Below are 23350 nucleotides of genomic sequence, written 5' to 3' on the forward strand. Positions count from 1 at the left end.
AAAAAAAAGTTAACAAATTAAAGAAATAATACAGAAAAAATAAATCCAAAAAAAAATATTAAATTTAATATCGTTCATCTACAAAAATAGCAATCATGCCCAATTTTTATATTTCTTTTCTAGTTTTCTACTTTTTTAATTTAACTATTTTTCTAAATAATAATCAAGGATATTTTAATTATAAAAAAATTTATTTAATAATTTCTTCAATATATAAATACTCTTATTAATTTCTTAACAATATGTCCTTATGATTTCACGATATTCAAAGAGATTATCATCATTTGTCATGGAATAAATTTGAAAATGAATTAGAAACGCTAGAAAAAGAAATTAAGGAGGTAGGAACATAAACATTTTCAAACTATTTTAAGAAAAAGAAAAAGAAAAACGGTGTGAAATGTCAATTTTCAAGACCTTGGGGCCACGGCCCTCGAAACAAATCGTAGTTCCCTCACCAGCCGTATGCACTCTCGCATGCGTGTGTAGTGAAGATATTTTAAATACATGAATACTTTTTTTATTCAAATAAAAGAGATAGTGACTACTTTAACAACTCCTACGTATTTTTTTTATGTGATCAAATGTATTATTAAAAGATATAAATGTATTTTTTTTTATTATTAATATAAATATTCAAGTTAGCTTGCAAGTATTTCAACTAATCTTATAAAATATAAAACCAGCGATTATATAAACGTTCAATAATTATCGTATTAGTAATTATATGATTTAAATTTGAAATAATAAATAAAATAATTTTTTTAATTTTTAATTTTTATTATTGAACCATTTACTAAATGATTGATTGTATTTTTTTTTTTATCACGAAATGCCTCATAAAAGTGCTGAAATCGATTTTTTTAAGAAATAAATATAATCTAAGATAGAATTTATTATTATTTATTTTTTTTTCTTGCTAGGGAAGACTGACGCGGTCACAGTAATTATCAGCAGGTTTACGGGGGGGAGATCCTTTTCCTCCGATGCGGTTGTACTGGCTGGAATCGCCATGGCTAATTGGCTATCATCCCTCCGATGCGGTTTCCACGTAATAACTTATCACTAATCATGATTTTCCATGAAAAAAACAAAGAAATTTCTCACTCACGCTGGAGCCCACATAGGAATTATTGTTGAGAACCTAGATAAGGATACCTAGGGAATCGCCCTAACAGGATCGTCGAACCCTACGCGTTTCGAAACTGCAACCCGTCAGATCCCAATTAAACCTTCACACGTGCTCGGGACTGATGACGTTGTCCAAACATAACCGTCAGATCATGACAAGTGTCACCCAAACCATGTTTGTAACCGTCAGATTGAACTCTTGGCTGAGAGCGCCGTTGGAGGACAAAAGAGTAAATCAGGACCCAAATGCTGCTATAAAGACGGGAAGAAATCTCTCCCTTAGGAGAAAAAAAGAGAAGGAAAAAGGGAAGAAAGAAATCTACTACGTTTCTGCTTCTATCGAAGCTTCAAAATCTCTGCCAAAAACCAAAATAACCCTTGTCAAGAGAGTGTTAGGGAATGCAGAGAGATGAGAGGAGTGTTGTTAACTAAGTCTGAGTTTTCTTCCCGTGCCAAGAAGTGCATCGGCGGCAGAAACTGCCACCGCAAACACGTTGAAGACGGGTGATCCATAGTGTATTCTTACAAGTCATTCTCTTCTTCTCAAATCTTGTAGTTTTCACCTTCACAAATCCCAAATCTCTCTGTATATTGTGCGTCTCTTAAGTTTTAGAAAAATCTTTCTTTCGATGGCAGAAACAACAAGTGATGGTCACCCGACCTTGCTTCATGGGAAATATGAACTGGGTCGGTTACTAGGGCATGGCACCTTCGCTAAAGTCTACCACGCGCGTAACTTGCAGAGTGGCAAAAGTGTGGCCATGAAGGTGGTTGGTAAAGAGAAGGTGATAAAGGTGGGGATGATGGAGCAAATCAAGAGAGAAATTTCAGTTATGAAGATGGTGAAGCACCCCAATATTGTTGAGTTACATGAAGTCATGGCTAGCAAGTCCAAGATCTATTTCGCCATGGAACTTGTTCGAGGTGGCGAGTTGTTCTCCAAGATTGAGAAAGGTCGGTTAAGAGAAGATGTGGCTAGAGTTTATTTTCAGCAGTTAATATCTGCGATCGATTTTTGTCACAGTCGCGGTGTTTATCATCGTGATTTGAAGCCTGAGAACTTGCTGCTCGACGAAGATGGGAAGTTGAAGGTTACAGATTTTGGGCTGAGTGCTTTCACCGAGCATTTGAAGCAAGATGGGTTGTTGCATACAACTTGTGGGACACCAGCTTATGTTGCACCTGAAGTAATTGGGAAGCAAGGGTATGATGGTGCCAAAGCAGATCTCTGGTCTTGTGGTGTTATTCTCTATGTGCTTCTTGCTGGGTTCTTGCCATTTCAAGATGATAATATTGTGGCTATGTATAGAAAGATTTATAGAGGTGACTTCAAATGCCCTCCATGGTTCTCCTCTGAAGCTCGACGGCTGATTACCAAGCTTCTTGATCCAAACCCAAGCACTCGAATCACGATATCCAAGGTCATGGATTCAACTTGGTTCAAGAAATCAGTGCCAAAGACCGTAAAAAGCAAAGAAGAGATGGAATTTGAAGCTTTCAATGGAGATGAAGATGCTAATGGAGACAAATCAAAGCAGCTCGAAACGTTAAACGCGTTTCACATAATATCTTTATCCCAGGGATTTGATTTGTCACCACTTTTTGAGGAGAGGAAGAGGGAGGAAAAAGAGGAGCTGAGATTTGCCACAACAAGGCCAGCAAGCAGTGTCATTTCAAGACTCGAGGAGGTGGGCAAGGCAGGGAATTTCAGTGTCAAGAAGAGCGATTCCAAAGTGAGATTGCAAGGACAGGAGAGGGGTAGGAAAGGGAAGCTGGCTATTGCAGCTGATATTTTTGCTGTCACGCCATCGTTTTTGGTGGTGGAGGTGAAGAAGGATAACGGAGACACTTTGGAGTTTAACCAATTCTGCAGTAAAGCGCTGAGACCAGCCCTTAAGGACATTGTGTGGATATCTCCTGCTGAGAATTCAACTCTTGCTTGAATACGAGAGATGGGGACATGGAGGCGGAGGTGTAAATTGAAAGACTATTTGATTAGATCGATTGTTCTTGTTCTTGTTGTTATTGTTTGTATTGGTATTTTAAATTGAACTTGGAATTGAAAGTAATCAGAAAAAAATGCTCTTTCAACTACTTTTTGTTGTGCCGTCATCTATCCATGTTTATTTTTGGCGTTGGTCACAGAGCAAAACGACCTGTGATTCATTCACCAGAAATCCTCACCAGTAGCCGATGATACCATGAAGGGGATTAGTCTCTCCTGGTCGGACCAGGAAAGCTCCCTGATGATACCAAGAAGAGGATTAGTTTCTTTCTTGATCCAGAAAGGATGAAGAGGATTAGTCTCCGATCCCGAAGCTCTTTTTTGTTTTATTAACTTTTGTGTCCCTTTTTCCCTTTTGAGCTATGATGATGTAAATTGAAAGTTGGTATTCATTCTCCTTACCATAACTTTGTTCTACCATTGAATGCCTGCAAAGCATGGTTGCTCTCAGTGAAACCATCATTGTTATTTGAGTTTTAGTATAGCTTTTTATTCCGATATGGCTCACACGTTACACAGATATGCAGGCCTTGGGCGATAGCCACAAGCTCTTTTTCTTCACCAGAAATCCTTTACGCATATATGATAATGATTTTGGAGTAATAATTATAATCCTTTTCTAGCTCATTTATCATGAAGAATCCCCAAGAATCTATCGTATATGTAAATACGTCTATGTATGTAAAAGTCGATCCATGTATATGGTGACTTTAAGAGAATATTTTGAGATGAAAAAACCTTGATATTGTTGGGCACACGCAGAGGAGTGGCGCGTCTAATCTTGTAAAGAAGTACGTTTATGCTGGTGATAAAAACTTAATGTCGTATAGCATAAAGTGACTTGACTGTTCTTCTCAATTATTGTCCCCTCTTCTCTTCTCTTCGCTTCTCATCTCTGCTCCTGTATACCCAACTCGCTCAAGTGGCTTTCTGATATTTTTTTTGTTTGTTCCTTCTCGTATTGATACTGCTAGGCTTTCTTGGTAAAGATGAATGTTGCCATGAAAATTGACAAGGTATTACGTGTTCTTCTGTATTGGCTCAAAAGAATGTACAGATGGCGGAGTGTCAAAAACATCAGATTTTCAAGTGGAAAAGGTTCTAAAGGAAGAAAAACTGCACCGCAAAATTTATAACCTTTTTCCTCTGTTTTTGAGTATAGTATTGTGTTTGATAGTGTAAAGTGCCTTTCATTGAAAAAAAATATATTAAAATAATTTTTTTAAAAGTAAAATATAAAAAAACAGAAGCTAGTACAGTTCTAAACAGTCACTCACTTGCGTGTTCGTAATTATTATCCTATCTTTGATTTCTTTCCCAAAGAATCGTGCTAAAGGCAACAATCATCTCTTTTGTAAATAGTACATAAGGATATGAACCTGTATTAGAGAACCATAGCGGAGGAAAGGAGCTCCGGTTCACAGTCATTCCAATCTACAGGGTTCGGATTTGCATAATCTCTGTAAATCCAAACTCACCTTATCGCTCTGGGAACCTTTATCATATCATGTGTTCCGAGTTTAAGAAAAAATTTGCCCCTGAGAAGAGCAATGTAAGATGATCAAGGATGTTGAAATTAATTTTGAAATCTACATTCAAAATGTTTTTTTTTTGTCAACAGAACACTCGACAAACCATATTCACATTCTTCAGATTACTTGGCCTGGACCAAGCGCAATTCCATGGCAATCTCATGAGTTTTCAACTTTCTTCCCTGTGATCATCATGAGAGTGGCTTTTGCCGAAACAATACGCAAATTATGGTTGGACCTAGACGAGCGTTTCTCACAAGGCAATGCCATCCATGTTCATGATCACCCCAGGAAGGATTTGTACATCCTGGAAGTCAAGGCGCAAAAATGAACAGAACATAAACAAACCTTAATCCAATCAAAATCATTAAGCTAATGTAGTTGGACCCAGCAACGACAATCTTTAAACTTGACCGACCAACTACACGGAGTGTTGATTGTGGCACTGCTTCTCATCACATGGTTGGATCACAAGATATACTTAATGATGCGTGCCCTTAAAATGATTGAATCGGGTAAACTACAGGATGGAGTTCATCGATGCACCTTCCACCGCCGTTCAGTTGCCTATTCTACATCTCATACAGCAAGGGCTTGTCTGTGGCATGTGCGTTGACGCCATGCCCCTCTCCCCCAGAATAAATCAACTCCTTGTTCTAGTATATATGACCACCTTCACATTTTTTGGTTCCTTGTGTTTATAATTACTCTGTCTCTAGAGATACGAAATTTTCTTGCTCGATCTGTTGTGTATTCCTTGGTTATCCTTATGGCGAAAAAGGATATAAAGTATATGATTTAAATTTTCTTGTTCGCCAACTTTCTACAATAATTCAAAGCTTCTCCTTTAATATCCCGACAGCTTCAGCCCCACCCACGACAACTCCATCAGCCAACTCTGGCATTTCTTTTATTATTGCTTCAATCATCTCATATACTCGTTTTCCCCTTTACATCAAGCTTATCTCGAGGCCATCTCTTCCACAGATGAGTCGTCTTCTTTCTCGCGGAAAATTAAAGATCCTTCTAGGCAAGAGGCTGTGCAAGCAGAAATTTAGGCACTTGAAGCAATAATACCTGGGCACTTACCTCCAGGAAAGAGAACTGCGGGCTCTAAGTGGGTCCATAACAGTAAAATACAAGGATGATGGCACCATCGACTGATTCAAATCTTGTCTTGTTGCCGAAGGTTTTACACAAACCGAAGGGATACTAGACTATACAGAAACCTTTGCTTCTTTTGCAAAGCTCACCACTATCGTTGTATATTTGCTGTTGCTGTCATCCGTAATAAGGAATCACACCAACGAGACGTCAACAGCACCTTTTACGAAAATCCCTCAATGGCCTCAAGATAGCCTCAAGCAGGCCTCTCGACGGTGGTTTGAGGAATTTACATCTTTTTTACTAGCCCCTGGTTTTAAACCATGTACTGCAGACAACTCCCTGTTTACTTCACCTCATGCTACTAGCTTCGTTGCAATCCTTATTTACATATCATTATAAGCGATGATTCACTACCTTTTAGTGAACTTGAAAGCTCATCTTCACAACCAATTCCACATCAAACACCTTGGACCTTGGCCATGAAATGGCTCGCTCTCACAAAGGCATTGCTCTCACTCAATAAAACTAGGTTTGAGCAACTCATAGAGCTGTGAATCCCGTCTTTCATGAACGAAAAAAAGGATGGGTTGTCTCTTTCTTTGTGAGCACATTCAAGCTAGTGGCATTCAAACTGCTCGTATTTTCTCAAAACATCAACGTGCTGACATCTTTACCAAAGCTCTAGTAAGGGACCAATTCCATTATAAATTTACGTGCTCCAACTTCAACTATTATCTTTCCATCCTTGGACATATTTTTAATATAATCTCTGAATATCCTTATGTTTCCCTAGTTATTCTCCTATCTCTGATTTGTCTTCTAATTCTTCTCCAAGGATCATGCTAAAGGAAACAATCATCTCGATCTTTTGTAAATAGTACTGTATATGGATGTGAATCCAATAATAACATGAAGCTTTTTCTTCGAAACTAAATTGTCTACACGGTATATACTAAATAATTCCTCTAATGTTATAGATATTAACGAGAGTGCAAATGAAAATTCCAAACGATGGATTATCCCTATGAGATTGTTTTTTGCCAACTATTTACTAATTTATACTCTCTTCCACCATCATTATTCTTCAAATTTTAACACCTTTACCTTATCAACAATAAAATTATATTCCCAATCCATTTAAATTTATAAGAGATATATTTCTCACAACCTCTTTGATTTCTAGGCAAGGTCTCTCAAGTAAAATTTGACAATTATTCAATAGATTATGTACTTTGCAAGTCAAAGCCTTTATAAATATAATTTTAGGTATTGATGTGCCTCGAATAAACTAGCTCGTTAGCCTCCTTCATGGGTTGGAGTAAAAAAAAAATTAATTGCAATAGTAATGTCTCTTCTAAAAAAAGATAATGAATTTAAATGAATTGAATTACATTTTTATTTAATATTAAGATGAAAAAACATTTGATATATTTGGGTTAGCCGGTTGATCTGTGAAACTCGTAAAGATAATCTTGAAAAAAAAATAAAATTAAAAAGCTCAATTTCAAATTAATTTAATATCGTGATGATTTACTCTCACATAATTTTTTTGAGAATAATATTAAAATAAAAAAAATTTCAGATAATCCATATCTAATATAATAATTTAAGATAAATCTTTATTTATCAATTTTAATGTGCTGATAAAAATTATTACGCTACAATATCAAATACACACCGCAGAGACAGGAGACGGAGACGGTTCTGAATTAGGTGAGCCTTAACGTTCTTGAAGGAGCGTTGATAGCTTTGTGACTCATTAAGTACGAAAAAGTGGTCAGATTACTTTATCTTATCTCATAATTGACGATTTGACATGATGAATTTGGTCACCCAATCATAATTTACTGACAGAGTTACGTAATAAACATGTCTAGAGGAATCTAATTTCTCTTCATTGCTTTGTTTTATCCCCTCTTTCGGGTTCTCACACCTTTTTCTACATGTTCTTGTGGTTGAACAGTCAAGCTCATCATACTGGGCTGAGTTTCGAACAAGCTGGGTTCTTGAATTCATAAGAAGTTCAACAGCTAGGGTCTTAACCTCATGATGATCATCTATGAATCCTGAATTCAACTCTCTATCTTTTCTGATTTTTAAGCTAAGACGTCCTAATCAAAATCCCAGGTGTCTGCTAGGGTTCCTCCAGAAACTATCATCGTGTTCTTGTTGCAATTGCAAAGTCACATGCATGATTCTTGTTTAAGTCAAAAGTGTCCAAGAAAATTATTAACACTAATAATATAGATATTAATCTATTTAATTAACAATCTAGATCTTCAAGCCTATTTTAATCAGTACATATACCTCGTACTAGTACTGATGAACAACATAGCACATAATGATTCATGCATGTGATAACATATGCCATGAAATCACAAACTAACACCAAAAAATACGGGAAAAAACAGAAGAAAACATGGCAAATGGCATTGTTTCCTGTCCTTTGCATCTATGCGGGGAAGGTATTAGTTTTGATTCAGCCCAGGTTAGCGACTGAATATACTGATTGTTTAAGAACATTATTGTTGATTTTGATTAATTTACAAGCATTATGGTGGCGTGGGCCTCAAGAAGCTGGTGATGGAGGATTCATATGATTTCTCCAGCAAATGACTTCCAAGCTCATTACACTTGTAGCCCCCACTAATCTCTCCAGCACCCCATAATTATTGATGGGTTTAGCATAACTAACATGAATTATGAGCCAGTTTTCAATTTAATTAAAAGCTTTAATCATTAGTACAGAAGACAAGATTTGGCAAAGCATTATTGATTATACTGCAGTGGGCGCCACCGCCTCTTCTTCTTCTTGTTACCATAAATCGAGACTAGTTCATGGTATAAGCCATTGGTTTGATTTTAAAGTTGATGGTTTTACAAAATAATTAGTAAGAACAGAAAACTCGCAGACCATAGCGGTTTAAAGTGGCTAACCATGGGCCCCGAGATATGATTCTAGATTGGACTGTTTGGGCCCACCTTTGTCTGTATACATGGGCCCTAGTTGCTGAACCTTGTAGCTGTATAGATTGGAAAGGTTACTGCAAGGAGAATTCCATTAGATTCTGGGCTTAAGGTATAAATCCCAGTCCATGAGTTTTGCCATGAACTGGGCCACTTTCTTTCTGAGGCTGGATTTGTAAGAGGGTTTGGAGTGGGCTTACAGCAGCATAATCAATGGGCTCCATCGTTTGGGATTTATATTTGAGTTTCTACAGACCAGAAGGTGTACACGTGCATAATATACTACTAATCAATTATAAAAAACTTCTATAAAAAATCAATGATGCACTTTAGCCTAAGAGACTGGATTAACAAGTTGTATTTACGTTTTTACCCTTCTCTACAAAATTCAATTGCTTGGCTAGAGCCTAGAGGGATCCGGCTGTTTACTTTTTTTTCCCTAAAAGGACTTGGTTGCTATTAGAAGTAGAAGAAGAAAAAACTTTTTGTTCGAGAGCTTTTTATTATTATTATTTTGTTTTCAAAGTAAAATTAATATATATATCTTTAAGAGTTAAGAAATAAAACCAAACTTTGATAGATGTTTTTTTTTCTTTTTATATTTTTAACATCGTGAAATGACTAATTTAATCTTAAAATTAAATTAAAAAAAATATGTAAAGCTAATATGAAAGGGCATTTTTGTTTTCATAATATGTTTTCCCAGAAATACTCAAATGCCCTTATGCTATTTAGTTATTAAACATGTTAAAATATTAATAAAAAAAATTATAGACTTGTGCTTCGCGTGTGCTTGCGAGTTGTCATTCCCTACAATTTTATAGTTACGAGTGAGGTGCCATACGATGATCAAAAAAGCCAATTATCATATCATCTGACTCGTCTAGTAACAGTGCAACTGATAGGGTGGTGCACGTCGTCGAATTTACGGGGGTTCAGTGGCATGGAGTTTTTTTCTCCTCCTTCTATTTTCTCTATTTTTGGCGTCTCATCAAAAATTCAAGCATGTCCTCTAGATTTTATTTATTTTATATTTGTAGATCTTCCTTTTTATTACTATTTATTTTAATTTAAATGTTTTTTAAAGTTTATTATTTTTTTCAATTTTATTCCTAATGGACATTTTATTTTATTTAATTTTTGTATTTGATTTTTATCTTTATTTCTTTCGATTGTTGTTTCATTATCCTCTATTTGATTGATTTATTTATTTTTAATTTTATCCATCGATATTTTATTTACTTTTATATTCAATTCTGTCCTCATTTTTTATTGCTAAGTTTTTAACCTTTTCTTCATTTATTTTGTTTTTCAATTCAATCCCTATTTATTTATTTATTTGTTATACAAGATTTGATTTCTATTATTTTGATTGCTATTTGTTTCTATTTTTAACTTTCTATGATTGAGAGTTTTGCTTTGTTGTATTTTTATATTTGTTTTCTACGGAATAATCCTGGTTTCATGACCTAAGCCACCGGTTTCAAAGATTAACCAGGTTTAAAGTTCGTCTTTTTTTTAAAAGTTCTTTTTAAAAATATATTATTTTTTAATTTTATATTCAATATTGATTTATTGAACCTTGAACTTCGTGATTTATTCTGTTTTTTTATGAGATTATCCTTACCTAGTGTACTAGGTCGCGCATTAGTCGAGTTAAAATCATTTTTTTCAGTCTATTTTTTTTTAACCTTCCGGGAAACTTACTGCTTTGAGTTTCAAGATACTCATTTGGTGGTTTGGTCAGAATCATAACATTTTTCTTCAATGACAAGGGATATCGAAATTCTTGTAATTGATCTATCTTGGGACAGTACAGCATGCCTCCTATTGTTTTGGTGACCATCTAAAGACAAATAGATTTTGCTCACGCAAGAGTAGAGTCAAAATCATGTTCATAATAAAAATCCAGGACAAAATTTCACTCTCACCTCTGCAACCTTGGCTTGAAGATTTGCAGGTGGGTGGTCTTCAAAGGTTATCACAACTGGATATTCAGATGCTTGAAAAGCATTGTTCTTGATGGCACGCAAGCACACGAGGAGATCCACTGGATTGGTGAGTGTCCTGCAAACCTAAAAAACAAAAAGAAATTTGGTCGTTTGAGGAATTATTTATGTTGTCCCTGTCTAAAAACACTAGATTTACACCAACAAAATACACACAAGTGAAAACACAAACCTAAATAATAACTCAAGAAGAAGAAGAAGAAGAAGTTGTGCCTGATTTTTCCTTCTTATAGGATGATTAAACTTGCAATTTGCTCCAAAGTTGAAGGTCCCAATATTCATATAAGAGGCACGATCCTTTGCTTCAGGTCTCGCATGATACTGATGAGACACCCTTTATCATTCATTATTCACACTGGCATTACTTTTCTCATTCTTCTTATCTAAACCATCACCTACCTTCTCACTGCTATCGTTCTCATGAAAAGTCTCACTCTTTTGATCATTCTCTTCACTCTTGAAATCCCCCCCTTCCCATCCTCCTCCTGCTCCTCCTCTTCTTCATGAGAATCATTCGAATTTGGAAACTGCTCCTTCAAATCAAACTGGTTTTGGAGCTCTTGATGAAGAGGGAGATTGCAAACCCTAATCGAGGGATTTCATTATGAAATGGAATTGGTGATGAAGAAGGTTGTTGTCATACTGGACCGTTTGATCAGGATGGAGGGGGGGGGGAGGAGGAAGATTGCAAACCCTAATTGAGGGATTTCATTATGAATTGGAATTGGTGATTTGTTTTTCCATTTGCCTCCACGTTTCAATTCTTGAAACCCTAATTCGGCGAAAGGGAGGAATGGAGTGGGAGGGGACAAAAGGTAAGGCGAAGAGGGTTAGGGTAAAGAGGAATGAAATCAAGATTTTCTAGTGGTAGTGTTGTCGGCACCATCATCAACAGAATCCGCCGATAGGATCCAACTACTACGATAACGATGTTCGCCGGTGGACTCCTCTTCTCCAGCCAATCAGTCGCCCTCACCACTCTTAGTGTTGGTGACGCCGTTCTTGAAAACTAAGGGTACGGGGATTTAAATTTTAAGGTTTGAGAGTGGTAATTTGGAGGCTACGACCATTTTCAACGGTGAACCAAAAAAGTGAGGAGGTGCTTCAAGGCACCATCTGAAAACCCGGTTCTTTTATAACCCGTTTGGCAATAACATCAACGCGGCTGGCCACTCCGCTTCCACAATAATAAACACCCCCTAATCTAACAACTACATTAATAGTCCAAGAAAAATGGACTTCACAGCAATGGAAGAGTCTCCCACCGGATAAAAGGACAAAAAAGACCAACCAATGAGATCACCTTGTTTGTCACCATACAAAGGAACTGAAAGCAAAAAACATGATATATACCTTCAGCATCGGCTCCTTACAGTGTGTCGTGGGAGAAGAACACACATTGTTTTCTTCCCTGTTTGTGAATTATAATGGCTGAAATGCTAACATCCCTGCAATTTAGGAGTTCCATACAGGGTAATCTGTGATAATTAAAATTGCTCAAATAAAAAGCTGAGCCATCAGTATGTACTTTGAAACACATTGAAAGAAGAAGAGAGGACCTAAGAAATCATGCCATTTCAGATAATTTGTATGCCAAAGAGTTTAAAGCCCGTTTTCTCAGCATTTTGCGTTCGCTTGTTTGCGCCCCTCATTCTCTCCTTCTTCCTGACAGTACTATCACGGTCGATGCGAAGCTGCAGCTCTACCTTAGACGCAATGCTTTGGCTGGACAACTCCGCGGTGCCACCGCTGTTTTCACGGTTGTTCACACCAATCATATAGAATGTTTGAGCAGCAGAATCTACAGTTTCTCCTCTCTCACACAAACTGAAAGAAATAGTGTCATTTGCCTTCAACTTTTTCTCCTTCACGAATCGGTTCCAACCCCTTGTGAAGACATAACTCTGACTGCTCTTCCAATAACAATACCGAAATTTCCACAACTTCATAGACTTGTCATGGAAAGCAAGCATCACACCGTCCATTTTGTCAGCTGCCTCAACTTCTTCAGCACTTTCAGAAATACGGGGGAAGTACTTGATAGCGTATTTCTTAGGGATGACAATCCTATTTAGTTTACCAACATCACTTGGTGTTAGCTCCTTTTGAAACAGTTGCTTACATGTCAGGCCTTGATTGCTCTGTGGCATCATAAGCTTAAGGCTAAGTTCAGTCTCAACAGTACTTTGGGAGCATGTCCTTATAAAATTAGCAAACTTGCATTGGTAGGTACCATCCTTTATCATATTAAGAACGACTTCAGTACTGAAATAACTCTGAAATTTTGGCTCTTCAACAGTTACATCAGTTAGGGGGGTATTTCTCCGGGAATCGCCACTCCGAAGTTTTAATGCTGCACTATCATAAGCCATAGCTGCCTCCTTTTCAGATTTAAAGGTTCCAAGCCAAATCCGTTGGTGGTTGGCATATATTTGACAACCCCAGTGACCATTTGGCAGTGGCACAACCCCTTTGAATTTTGAAGCGCTGATATTACTGCCAGACCTTGCACGCTTGCTTGCCGGAAAAGGATGAGTGCTGCTATTTGAATCTGAAAATTCTTCAACTACAGATGTTTCTCCATTTGAAATCAAGCTCACAGTTTCTTCTTCCATTGAATTCCTGAACGAAAACTCATCGCAGTTGAAGGTTAGTGAAGTGCGAGAGTTGATATAAAGAACAAGAGTATCATTTAAAAAACAATAAACACAAGCACAATCCTTGTATGTTTTGAGCATGTGCAAGTTTGATATAGCATATTTTGTACTTCTTAACTCATCCTTTATTCCGCGTTTAATGGAAGTTACTACAAGAACAAATAAAGATTTCCAAAGCAACGACATAAAGTGGGGTCAAAGTCCCCTATGGACTCGATTCATTAGGGGCATGTCTTAAGGAACCAAATTAATTTTGACCTTTTCATTGCCTAAACCACCTCAAATAGCAGAAGACAACAAGCTTCTTTAAATTAGCATCCTTTAACACATAAAACAATCAACGCAGAATGGAATACAAAAGACACTGTATATTTCATTCAAACAGCAAGAATTTTATAACCTGATTCTACAAAAAATTATCTATTCCTACAAAATTAGATAAATTTTAAATCCAATTTCTTATAGATCTAAAACAACAGTGTGTTGTGTTTTTTAATGACGAATCCGCTGAATATCAACGCCAATAATCACAATAAATTGAAAAAATAAATCATCTAAAAATTTAGAAATTGTATTCCTCTGCAACTAGTTTGGGATTGAGACTTGGTTGTTGTTGTTCCTCGACGATAAAATGATTACACATTCATATCAGCAACAAAAGACTGTTACATTTTCAATCGGATCAGCAGAAATGACAATAAATTTGAAAACCACACCTAAAAATCTGATGTCTCTCACAGTTGCTTCACAAACAATGACATTGTCTTGGTTGAGTAAAAGTTATGTGTACTTTCAAAAGTTCATACAAACCACCCAAACACAGCAAAAAGCCAGAAGCTAAAAGGTGTCTGTAAGCCACCAGGAAATTACCAATAAGATATCTTGGGGAGATAAAGCAAAACTTGCAAACAAAAACAAAAATATAGATACGAGATTCACAAGTATATGGTCTTGGAAAGAAGGAGCCTCTAACAAAATCCATGTGTCAACTAAGTATGATTATCAATATTCTGAATAGGTAGCTTTCTTGCAGCAGTAACACAATCATAGACACGGAAAATAATTACGCGAGTTCTGGAAATCCTCCTCAAGACAACAAAATTTCTTCTATCATCCCAAACTCATTTTTTAATCCTCTATTTTCCACAAAAATTGAGGGAAAAAAGAAATGACAATCCATTCAACTGCCACGATCATGTTAAAAACATGATAGACCAGTTTAGACATTAATCACCAAGTACACGTTTTTAGATTCACCAGATCCACATTTTTTGTTCTTCTGAGCTCCAATGACTGATCAAAATTAGTACAGAAGCACATATATGCATTACCGACCTATTCAGTCACTAGTGTAATAACCCTCTTCTCCTTCTCTAATAGGAAACTTGTAAATACATGCAATAGAACTGAACACAAATTAAAGAGATGCTTTGTTCATTGCCCCCAAGATATTAGTAAGATGAAGAATTGTTCAGGTAAATGCATCTTTGGGAAATAGTGATCTGATAAAAAAAAAAGGAAGAAACAAAGCTGTGTTATAGAGGGGAAGATGTGAGTGAAGCTTAATCCCGTCGGTGATAAATCTAGATTTCAACTCAACATCCTATTTTATATATGCTGTCCAGCAAACATCGACCCTTGCTCTATCAAGCAGAAAGTGTTGAAATTATTTCTATTCTATCCTGAGCCAGCGTAGTTTGATTAAGAAAATTTGTTCATTCAGAAAAATGATGAAAATCCAAAGCATCAATATCCAAACAAGCTCAAAACAATTATTTCTCAGATTTAATTCAAATTTTGTTCTGGTGCATTGTAAATGTGGCGTGGGAACTTTCTTCCTTCTTGGCATAATAATATTTATTGTATTATTTTCTTAATTGTTAAGATTTTCTAAGTTTTGAAAAAATTAAAAAAAGTTTAAGAAGTGGTTTAGTTAAGAAAACATAACTTTTAATCCGGCTGTTAAATTGAGCGGGAATTTTGACAAAAACTTGTGCAGGTCTTATTTTCAATTAGGTTAAGATATCATGATGATCGAATATAGAAAAGGGCTTTCAAATAAGGCTTATAAGTTACTTTGTAGGATTGTCTTTATGTACCTCGTTGAAATTGATTTTTTTTTCTATTTAGATTAGCACTTTTAATTTAATTAATATTTCACTAGTTTGGGATCCTGATGCTATTTGAATTTTATTAGTTATGTAAGTTTTAATTAGAAATCCTTTTCTAATAAGGATTTTAGTTCTAACTAATATAGATAGAAATATTTAGTTTATTTTGAGAACATTTAGATTTAGATTATTCGGACTTTTGTAAATTCCAAAGTTTATTCTTTAAATTTCTCTATAGCTTAGATATGTAATTTTAGGGCTTGAGAACCCTAGTTTCTATCCACATTGTACGATACAAGGGTGGAGGCCATTCAAGGCATTGTGCGAGCTTAAGAGAAAAAAAAACTAGATCGTTTTGCACTAGCTCATGAATTGATAAGAATGGATCGTTTGGAGCAAGTCATGGTAAATCTACCTTGACTAATTGGTTACACAAACAAGGATCGTGAAGAGAGAAACTTGCTTGGAGACTTACCTTAAGACAAGTCGAACTCCAAACCAATTCTTGAATTTGATGAGATTCCTATCTATGATGGAAGAGTTTCAAAAAATAATTATTAACTAGATGATAGAGTTTGAAGCTTACTTTTATTTTAATGAGATTTCTTATCATTAAAAAGTAGGACTTGTTGCCACAAACTTTCTTATGAGAATGATGGTTTGAATTTCTAGATTATAGAACTCGTATTGATATGCTTTTCATTTTATTTTATTTTTTTGCTAGATTTGAAACAATCATTAATTTTGGAGTTTATACAAGATGATTATGAAGGGATTTTATCTATCATTTGCTTTCTGTTCAACTTTTTAAAATAGCAAAGAGGTGTTGTCTCTTTAAAATAGACATTTTCAACATCACAACAATGACAACAACACTACTGCAAATATTACTCTACTTGTCGATGTTTGATCTACTAATGGCGAAGAAGAAATCACGAAAGCTCCTAAATTAGTATCGTGTAGTGATTCCCAAGATCTTGCAAACAAGAACACAAAGGACATGATCATTCATAATAATTCTTTTAAAGATGATATGAAAGATTATATTATATATCTTGAAGTTTTTTTAAATACAAAGATTGAAGCATTAAAGTCATAAATGATGAAGATGTCAAGTTTGAAGTAAAATAATGTGTGAAAGAACTACAAGTATAACATTAAGTTTTAATTTTTCTTTAGCATACACACATCACAGAATAAATTTTGAAGTTCACAAGTCAAAGATATACTACTTTTGAATATGTTTACTTTAATGTTATATTCAAAGTATTTGTTCTCTTTGAAGTAGAAGAGTTCAATTCTTGATAAATAACTCTAAGACGAGTTTTTCAAAAGTTTAGGAACTGATGTTCAAAACTTTCTTCATTATTCTTGGCATAATAATATTAATTGTTAAGATTTTTTATGTTTTGAGAAGTTTAAAAAAAGTTCAAGATGCAATTAGGGGAAAAAAAAACATAACTTTTAATTCGGTCATTAAATCGAGCTAAAATTTTAATAAAATATTCTGAAGGTCATGTTACTTATTAAATTAAAATTTAATGATAATCAAAGATTGGGAAGGCCTTCAAATAAGGTTCATAAATTATTGTGTGGGAATATTATCTTTATTTAACTTATAGTATTTGGATTTTTTTTCTATTTAGATTAACACTTTTAATTTAATTAATATTTTACTAGTTAGGAATTCTAATGCTAGATTCATTCTATTAGTTAGTTAAGCTTTAATTACGAATCCTTTCCTATAAAAAAATTTTAGTTTTAATTAGGAATCATTTTCTATAAGGATTTCAGGTCTAACTAATATAAATATGGATGTCTAGTTTATTTTGAGAACATTCAAATTCAAATTATTTAGACTTTTAAAAAATTTCAGAGTTTATTCTCTAAATTTTTTTAGAGTTTAAGTCTATAACCTTTTAGAGCTTGAGAACTATATTTCTATCAACATTATACACTGCGTAAAAACGTCATGCCATCTAAATTTTTACACATAAGGGAGGAAATGTTCCTGGTCCATTGCCCCTTCTGTTATAACATGAAATGAACAATTACCTACTCTTGTTGGATAGATGAAATTAAAAGTGGCATAAGAAACTAAAACAACCAAACTTCGGGATTATAAAACAAAGAAAAAGAGAATCTTTAGAAGAACATCAACGGATAAATAGACGATAGCACGTCTCAATTCTTAAATCATTTAGATATTACTCAGTCTAAGGCTTATATTAATCAGGCAGAGTTTTGCAAAGTTCAAACTACATAAAGATAAGTACTCAAAAAAAATAAAAATCGGATCTACATATCTAACACTTATTATGATCATGAGAGGGATAAAGGTTGATGCTCAATTTCTCAGTCATATTATATTTACTATCACACAAACTTCACAGCATTGACAATGGATGAGGAAATTCAAATGTGTTGGATTTTATGCACAAACCAGGGAACTAAATGGAACTAAGCCAAAAACCCAATGCAATGACCACACTCCATCAAAACACAATTTTAGTTTCAATAAAACGGTTTAGTCTTCAATCTGCTCTTACAAGTCCAATTGCTCCTAATCCATCTTTGTATTTTAGGTGATTCTCCAATATGTATTTCAACTCAATATTTTCTTGTAAACTGACAAAAATAATCTCACTTGAGAACTCAAAGCTCACCCCATCTATTAAAAAGTTAAATTAAAAAAAAAAAACAAAAAAAAAATGTCGAAGTGGTGTTAAAATCCTTTCTTTTTCATGGTTCCCCCCCCCCCATAAATTATGCTAGGTTTGAGTTTATGACATGAGGGTATTTTCGTGTGTGTGGTTGAGAATATCTTATTAAATGATGGATTGAAGAATAACCCTGTATTCAAGTACAAGATAAAACCAATTAGAATTGTAGAATAGATTAGAGATTAAGTATAAAATATAAGGATGATTGATCTAATCCCCCATCTAAAAAGGCTCATATATCACTTAGCTTGCTTATGCAATGGATAACTGCAGTAAACTTTGAGGGGAAGCCTAGTGTTAATCTTGAATGACTGCAAGAATACAAAAAGAAAGCCATGATAAAACCTCTTTAAGGAGGTAGAATACAAGCCCTACCACTGAAGTGAACTTCTACAAGAAGCCTAATATTAATCTTGGATGACTTGCTAAATCCAAAAACAATGCACGGTAAAACCTCTTTAAATAGGAAAACAGCATGCTTTTCCCTGATTTACAAATTAGAACCCTATGTCACAACAGCATAAATAAAGTGAAAATGCTTCAAATAATTTCTGTTTCACGATAACTGCATAACTCAATGGGGAGTATAATGAATCGACTGATTGTTACAAAGTTACAATCAATGCATAGGTATGTAGACTCAGTGTATCTAACAGGAACCTGAAACACAGAAATCTGGAACCTGATTATGAATCTGCTTAACTTCAGAAATTATCATGTGATTCAAAACTGCAGCTACTCGAACAAGCTCAATCAACAAGAAAAACCAAGTCTACATGGATGATATCTAAAAATGCGATTAGGGCTCACAATTCATTGAAGAATGAATTTGGTTTGATATTATGATAGAAGATCATCATAAACAATCAATCTTTATATCTTAACCCAGCTTCGTTTTCAAAACAGAAGGCATCAGATCAGTGGCATATAAGATCAAACAACATAATGAAGAACTACACTGATGCACTTGACAGAGATTATGGTAATGTTATAATATTTTGTCGCGCGTATTCATAGAATTCATTCTCCTCTCATGGTTTAAGAACACAAATTACTAAATGAACAAAAACAAACACTACTCATGGTTGTATCTTGATGTAAGAATATCATGCCCAATCAACTGCTATCAAATTCATTAATACAGTACCTGTAAGACCTAAATTCTTTTTTTTTGGTAATAGTCGAAAGTTTTATTTTTTGTAAAACCTAAATTCTAATCTGAAACCCTTCATAACGTTCATTATTTCGAGTGTTATCAAGTCAACTTGCTCAAAATCTACACCTGTGGTCCTTCGCCCTATCATACACGCCAGCTGGCCCAAAACAAAACACAGCGCTAGTATTAGTTAACATCATTCACTATTCATGCAGTTAGACCACGCACATCCATTGCAAGACAGATCATTGGATGTCTAATCGATCTAACTTGGTTTCTTTTTCTTAATTGGGTCTCTATCATCAAATAGTAGGAAATATCAAATTCTACAGGAACTCATATCTTGGTTTACGCTGTGTATATGGAATTACTTCAGAAGGAAATAAGTCCAGTTATGGAATATAGCATCTGTTCAAGGGCAATACTAGTCAAGTATACTATTGAGAGGAATCTTGAAGAGTAATTAGCACACCTGAGTTCCTTTCACTGCACGACTAAAAGGGACAACAAAATCTTTAAGATTATTGAAACAGGAAAAGTATTTCAAGTATAGACAGCCAAACTATAGAACATCAGATCTTCAAGAATGACCATATGAGGACTAAACAAAGTCTTTGATCCACTAGTTAATCCACAAACAAAAACCCATGAATATACCATTAATTTACTCCTCAGGACGTGGATTGTAAATTAATCATTAAGAAGCATAAAATTAATAATACCAAACTATCTATTACTTCATTTAGAGATTATATAGCGGGACTGCCTTCATGAATTGTCATTAAAACATCACAGATCTAGATTAAGGAGGAATCCTCTTTCCTGTTAATTTTTATGCTGAAACAGTTTCTTAACCCTACTATAATGCTCACATATCTTCCTTTAAAGCAACTAATTTGCAGTCAAAGAACCCCAAAAGAAGCAAATAGAGACAGATTATTTCCAAATCTAACAAAAAAAATCACTAAGGAAAACACATAAAATCAGAAGAAACAACAGTGCTACGTGCATCAAGAAAGTAAAAACTAGCATGTAAGAGCAAAGGAATGTTACCTGAGTGGAGGAAACAGAAGCCGTCCGTTGCCCCCTTAAAACCAAACAGGTGCTGTGAAAACAACAGTGGGTGATTTACTACTTCAAATAATAAAAGCAAAGGCCTCGGCAAATGAGAAAGATCTTCCATGTAAGGAAGCAAAATAAAGATCGAGAAAAATCATCTGGTAAAATTAATTACTAGCCGCTGTAAATGGAAATTTCCCTTGACATCCAGCAAATAAAAATAAAGAAATTTCCATTCATGAACTTACTTACCTCATGGCAGCAAAATAGTGCATATCTGCCCAGAAGAGGAAACAAAAACACTCTCCCATTTTTGGCACCCTCATTGACCCATTTTCAGGACGCTCCCTTTTCTCCTACTGCAAGCACACACAAGTTCTAGGTACCAAAAATCCCCAGTCCAGGTTACCCAAAATTAAAGCGAGTAAAAACTGCATCGATTAGGTAGGTTAAACATCGCTAAAAACAGAAAAAAATTGATTAGGAAGTTTAAGAGAGAGAAAAAAACACAATCAGACCCAGATTAAGAGATAATAGTAACCAAACATACCCCTTATTCCATCTTTTACCCTGCATGGCTTCCAAGAAAAACACGAAGGATTAAAGAGGGAAGAAAGGCAGGAGAGTTTTGAGATTCCAAAATATAGTTTTCCGTTAAATCTTGAACAGTAAACAAGTACTCCAAAGAGCACAAATCGTCCTCTCCTAGAGGACCATGAAAAGCCACGCTTTCAAACACCATCGCTAATTTTTATTTTTTTTTGAAGTACATAAGAATACATATAATCGCCCAAGTGGATGAAAATTGAAAGGGAAAATTCTTTTCTTAAAACCTTCGTTCCATTTTGACAAGTCTGGACTCTAAAGCAGCATTCGAATATTATAAAATAATACCATTGCAAAGAAAAGAAAGATTTGTCATATGGGAGCAGAGATTTTTATCGATGATGTGTCAATCCTGCGCTTGGGGTTACTTTATGTACCAGTAGCTCTTCAGCTGCCCTTTGACTCATAACCGATGGGAGAAAGACATTTGGTTTTGGATGCACAAAGCAAACAAGTGTGTGAGTGTGTGGTGATAAAATAAGCTGCACAGAGAGAGAGAGAGAGAGGGGGGAAGCGCATAGTTCTAGAAGATAAGAACGATCAGTTCCGAGTGGAGATTAACTTAAAGGAACAAGAAAGAATTGAAAGGAGGGGTAGTGGGGGTGCACGAGGAAACACTGGCAAATGTAAGCTGACAGAAGAGAAGTGAGCACACACCCTGCAATGGTATGCTTTCATACAATTAGCTTTCGTGTGTGCTCACTCTCTTCTGTCAGTCTTTCTCTTGTGACCCTCTTTCTGAGCTAGGAAACCGATGAAGTAAACTGGCAAAATTAAGTACCCCATGAGGTCATCACCTCTTTGTGAGTCCTCAGATCTGAAACCACAGCAGCACACCTGAAGTACTGTAACCAATCCCCACCCGTATACATTGGATACCAAGAGAATTTTGCTGCACCATAAACAAGCTAGCTAGGGTTTGCTCAACCAGCAAAGGAGAAACCCTCGCCTTCCTCTTTTCTTCTTTATTTTCTTGCTCCACTCAATGCAGCAAAAACAGTACTTTTCGTCACACAAACCTTTGAAGTTCACTTGGGGTGGGTTCAATGAGGAGCTTGAGAGAGAGAGAGAGAGAGAGAGAGAGAGAGAGAGAGAGAGATGCAGATGGAGAGGGTCGTCGAGTAAAAAAAATAGGGTGTTTTGTTTTGACATGACTTGCTCGGTCCTCGAGTAAATTAGGGATAAACCAATTAACTCACTACAGCACAATTGAATTTTTGGTACTTTAAATATAATGGATTAGATTGATGGAAGAAATTTTCTGCTTGTGTTGTGGATAATGGTGACTTTTAACCATTTTTAAAATTAAAAATATATTAAAATAATTTTTCATAAAAATTTTGATTTTTCATGTTATGTCATTAAAAAATTATATAAAAAAAATATTAATTTAATATTTTTTTAAAATAAAAAATAAGACACGAAGCTAATTACATTTATACTCTACTGGTTAATTATAGTCATGATTGAATGCATCAACCACTAAAATTAACAATTTTATGTTTGACACGAACTGTTATATAGATGTTATATAGATGGAAAGACCATTAAAGGTGGATTTTCAAGATCCTAAACAGTAACATGTTAGCCGTATTTTTATGTTTGGTTTATAGTTTAATTTGATATTGTATTTAGATTCATAGATAACAAACTTGTTCGGTTGATTTAATTGTTTGGATGTAATTTATGAGTATGATTTGTGATGTTAAAATTAACTATTTGTGATGCTAGTGAAAGTTTTAGTTTGTGAATTAGATGGGAAAAAAAATTACTTGTGTGATTATGGTTTTAATGAAACTTGTTTTTGTTCTTAAAATTAAAGAAACAAACATGATATAATGAATATGATTGTGGTTGATTCATATAGAATAAGTTGTTCATGATTTTATTTTTTTACATGTTGATTTTATTAAAAAAAAGTTGGTAAATTTGAAATTAGTGACTGAATGAAGTGAATGACGAGTTATTATTCAAGAAATTAAAAATTGTTATTATTGTTTAGATTTTGTTATGTGATTTTTATTTCAAAGTGATGAATGATGAGAGGTGTTAATGAAGGGTTGGCATTGTCCATATTGTTTGGATTATGATTAAGTCTATGGACATGAATAATTGTATTGTATTTTTAATTTACTTAAACTATATATGAATTTTTACTTGAACCATGTATTTTAAGGTGTTTGGAGTATATATGAAAAAAAATACTAACGATTTTACAATTTGATGGTCTATTTTTACAAGATTTTACATTGTATTTTCCATGCTGTATAAAAAATGCATTTTTTAC

The 23350-nt window shown here is 34.7% G+C and overlaps 2 protein-coding genes across 4 annotated transcripts; one reads left to right on the forward strand and one right to left on the reverse strand.

Moving 5' to 3' along the window:
* Positions 1-1403: 1403 nt before the first annotated feature.
* Positions 1404-3225, forward strand: LOC118034348 (CBL-interacting serine/threonine-protein kinase 6). Its single transcript, XM_035039615.2, has one exon. It carries the CDS (start codon positions 1761-1763, stop codon positions 3072-3074), a length of 1314 nt encoding a protein of 437 aa, XP_034895506.1. The 5' UTR covers positions 1404-1760; the 3' UTR covers positions 3075-3225.
* Positions 3226-10480: 7255 nt separating this feature from the next.
* On the reverse strand, positions 10481-22186 carry LOC118034350 (AP2/ERF and B3 domain-containing transcription factor At1g51120). 3 transcript variants are annotated; one of them, XM_073406337.1, is made up of 5 exons: positions 21008-22186; positions 20710-20916; positions 20452-20503; positions 10924-13373; positions 10481-10817 (listed from the first exon to the last, which is right to left on the reverse strand). In XM_073406337.1, the coding sequence occupies exon 4, from the start codon at positions 13364-13366 to the stop codon at positions 12329-12331; it is 1038 nt and encodes a 345-aa protein (XP_073262438.1). In that variant the 5' UTR covers positions 13367-13373; positions 20452-20503; positions 20710-20916; positions 21008-22186; the 3' UTR covers positions 10481-10817; positions 10924-12328. The 3 variants fall into 3 exon arrangements, with proteins under 3 accessions (XP_073262438.1, XP_034895507.1, XP_073262437.1); XM_035039616.2 differs by having other exon boundaries at positions 12105-13373; positions 20710-22186; XM_073406336.1 differs by having other exon boundaries at positions 10965-13373; positions 20710-22186.
* Positions 22187-23350: the final 1164 nt, after the last annotated feature.

This window comes from Populus alba, chromosome 18 (assembly GCF_005239225.2).
Source record: "Populus alba chromosome 18, ASM523922v2, whole genome shotgun sequence".
NCBI lineage: Eukaryota > Viridiplantae > Streptophyta > Magnoliopsida > Malpighiales > Salicaceae > Populus > Populus alba.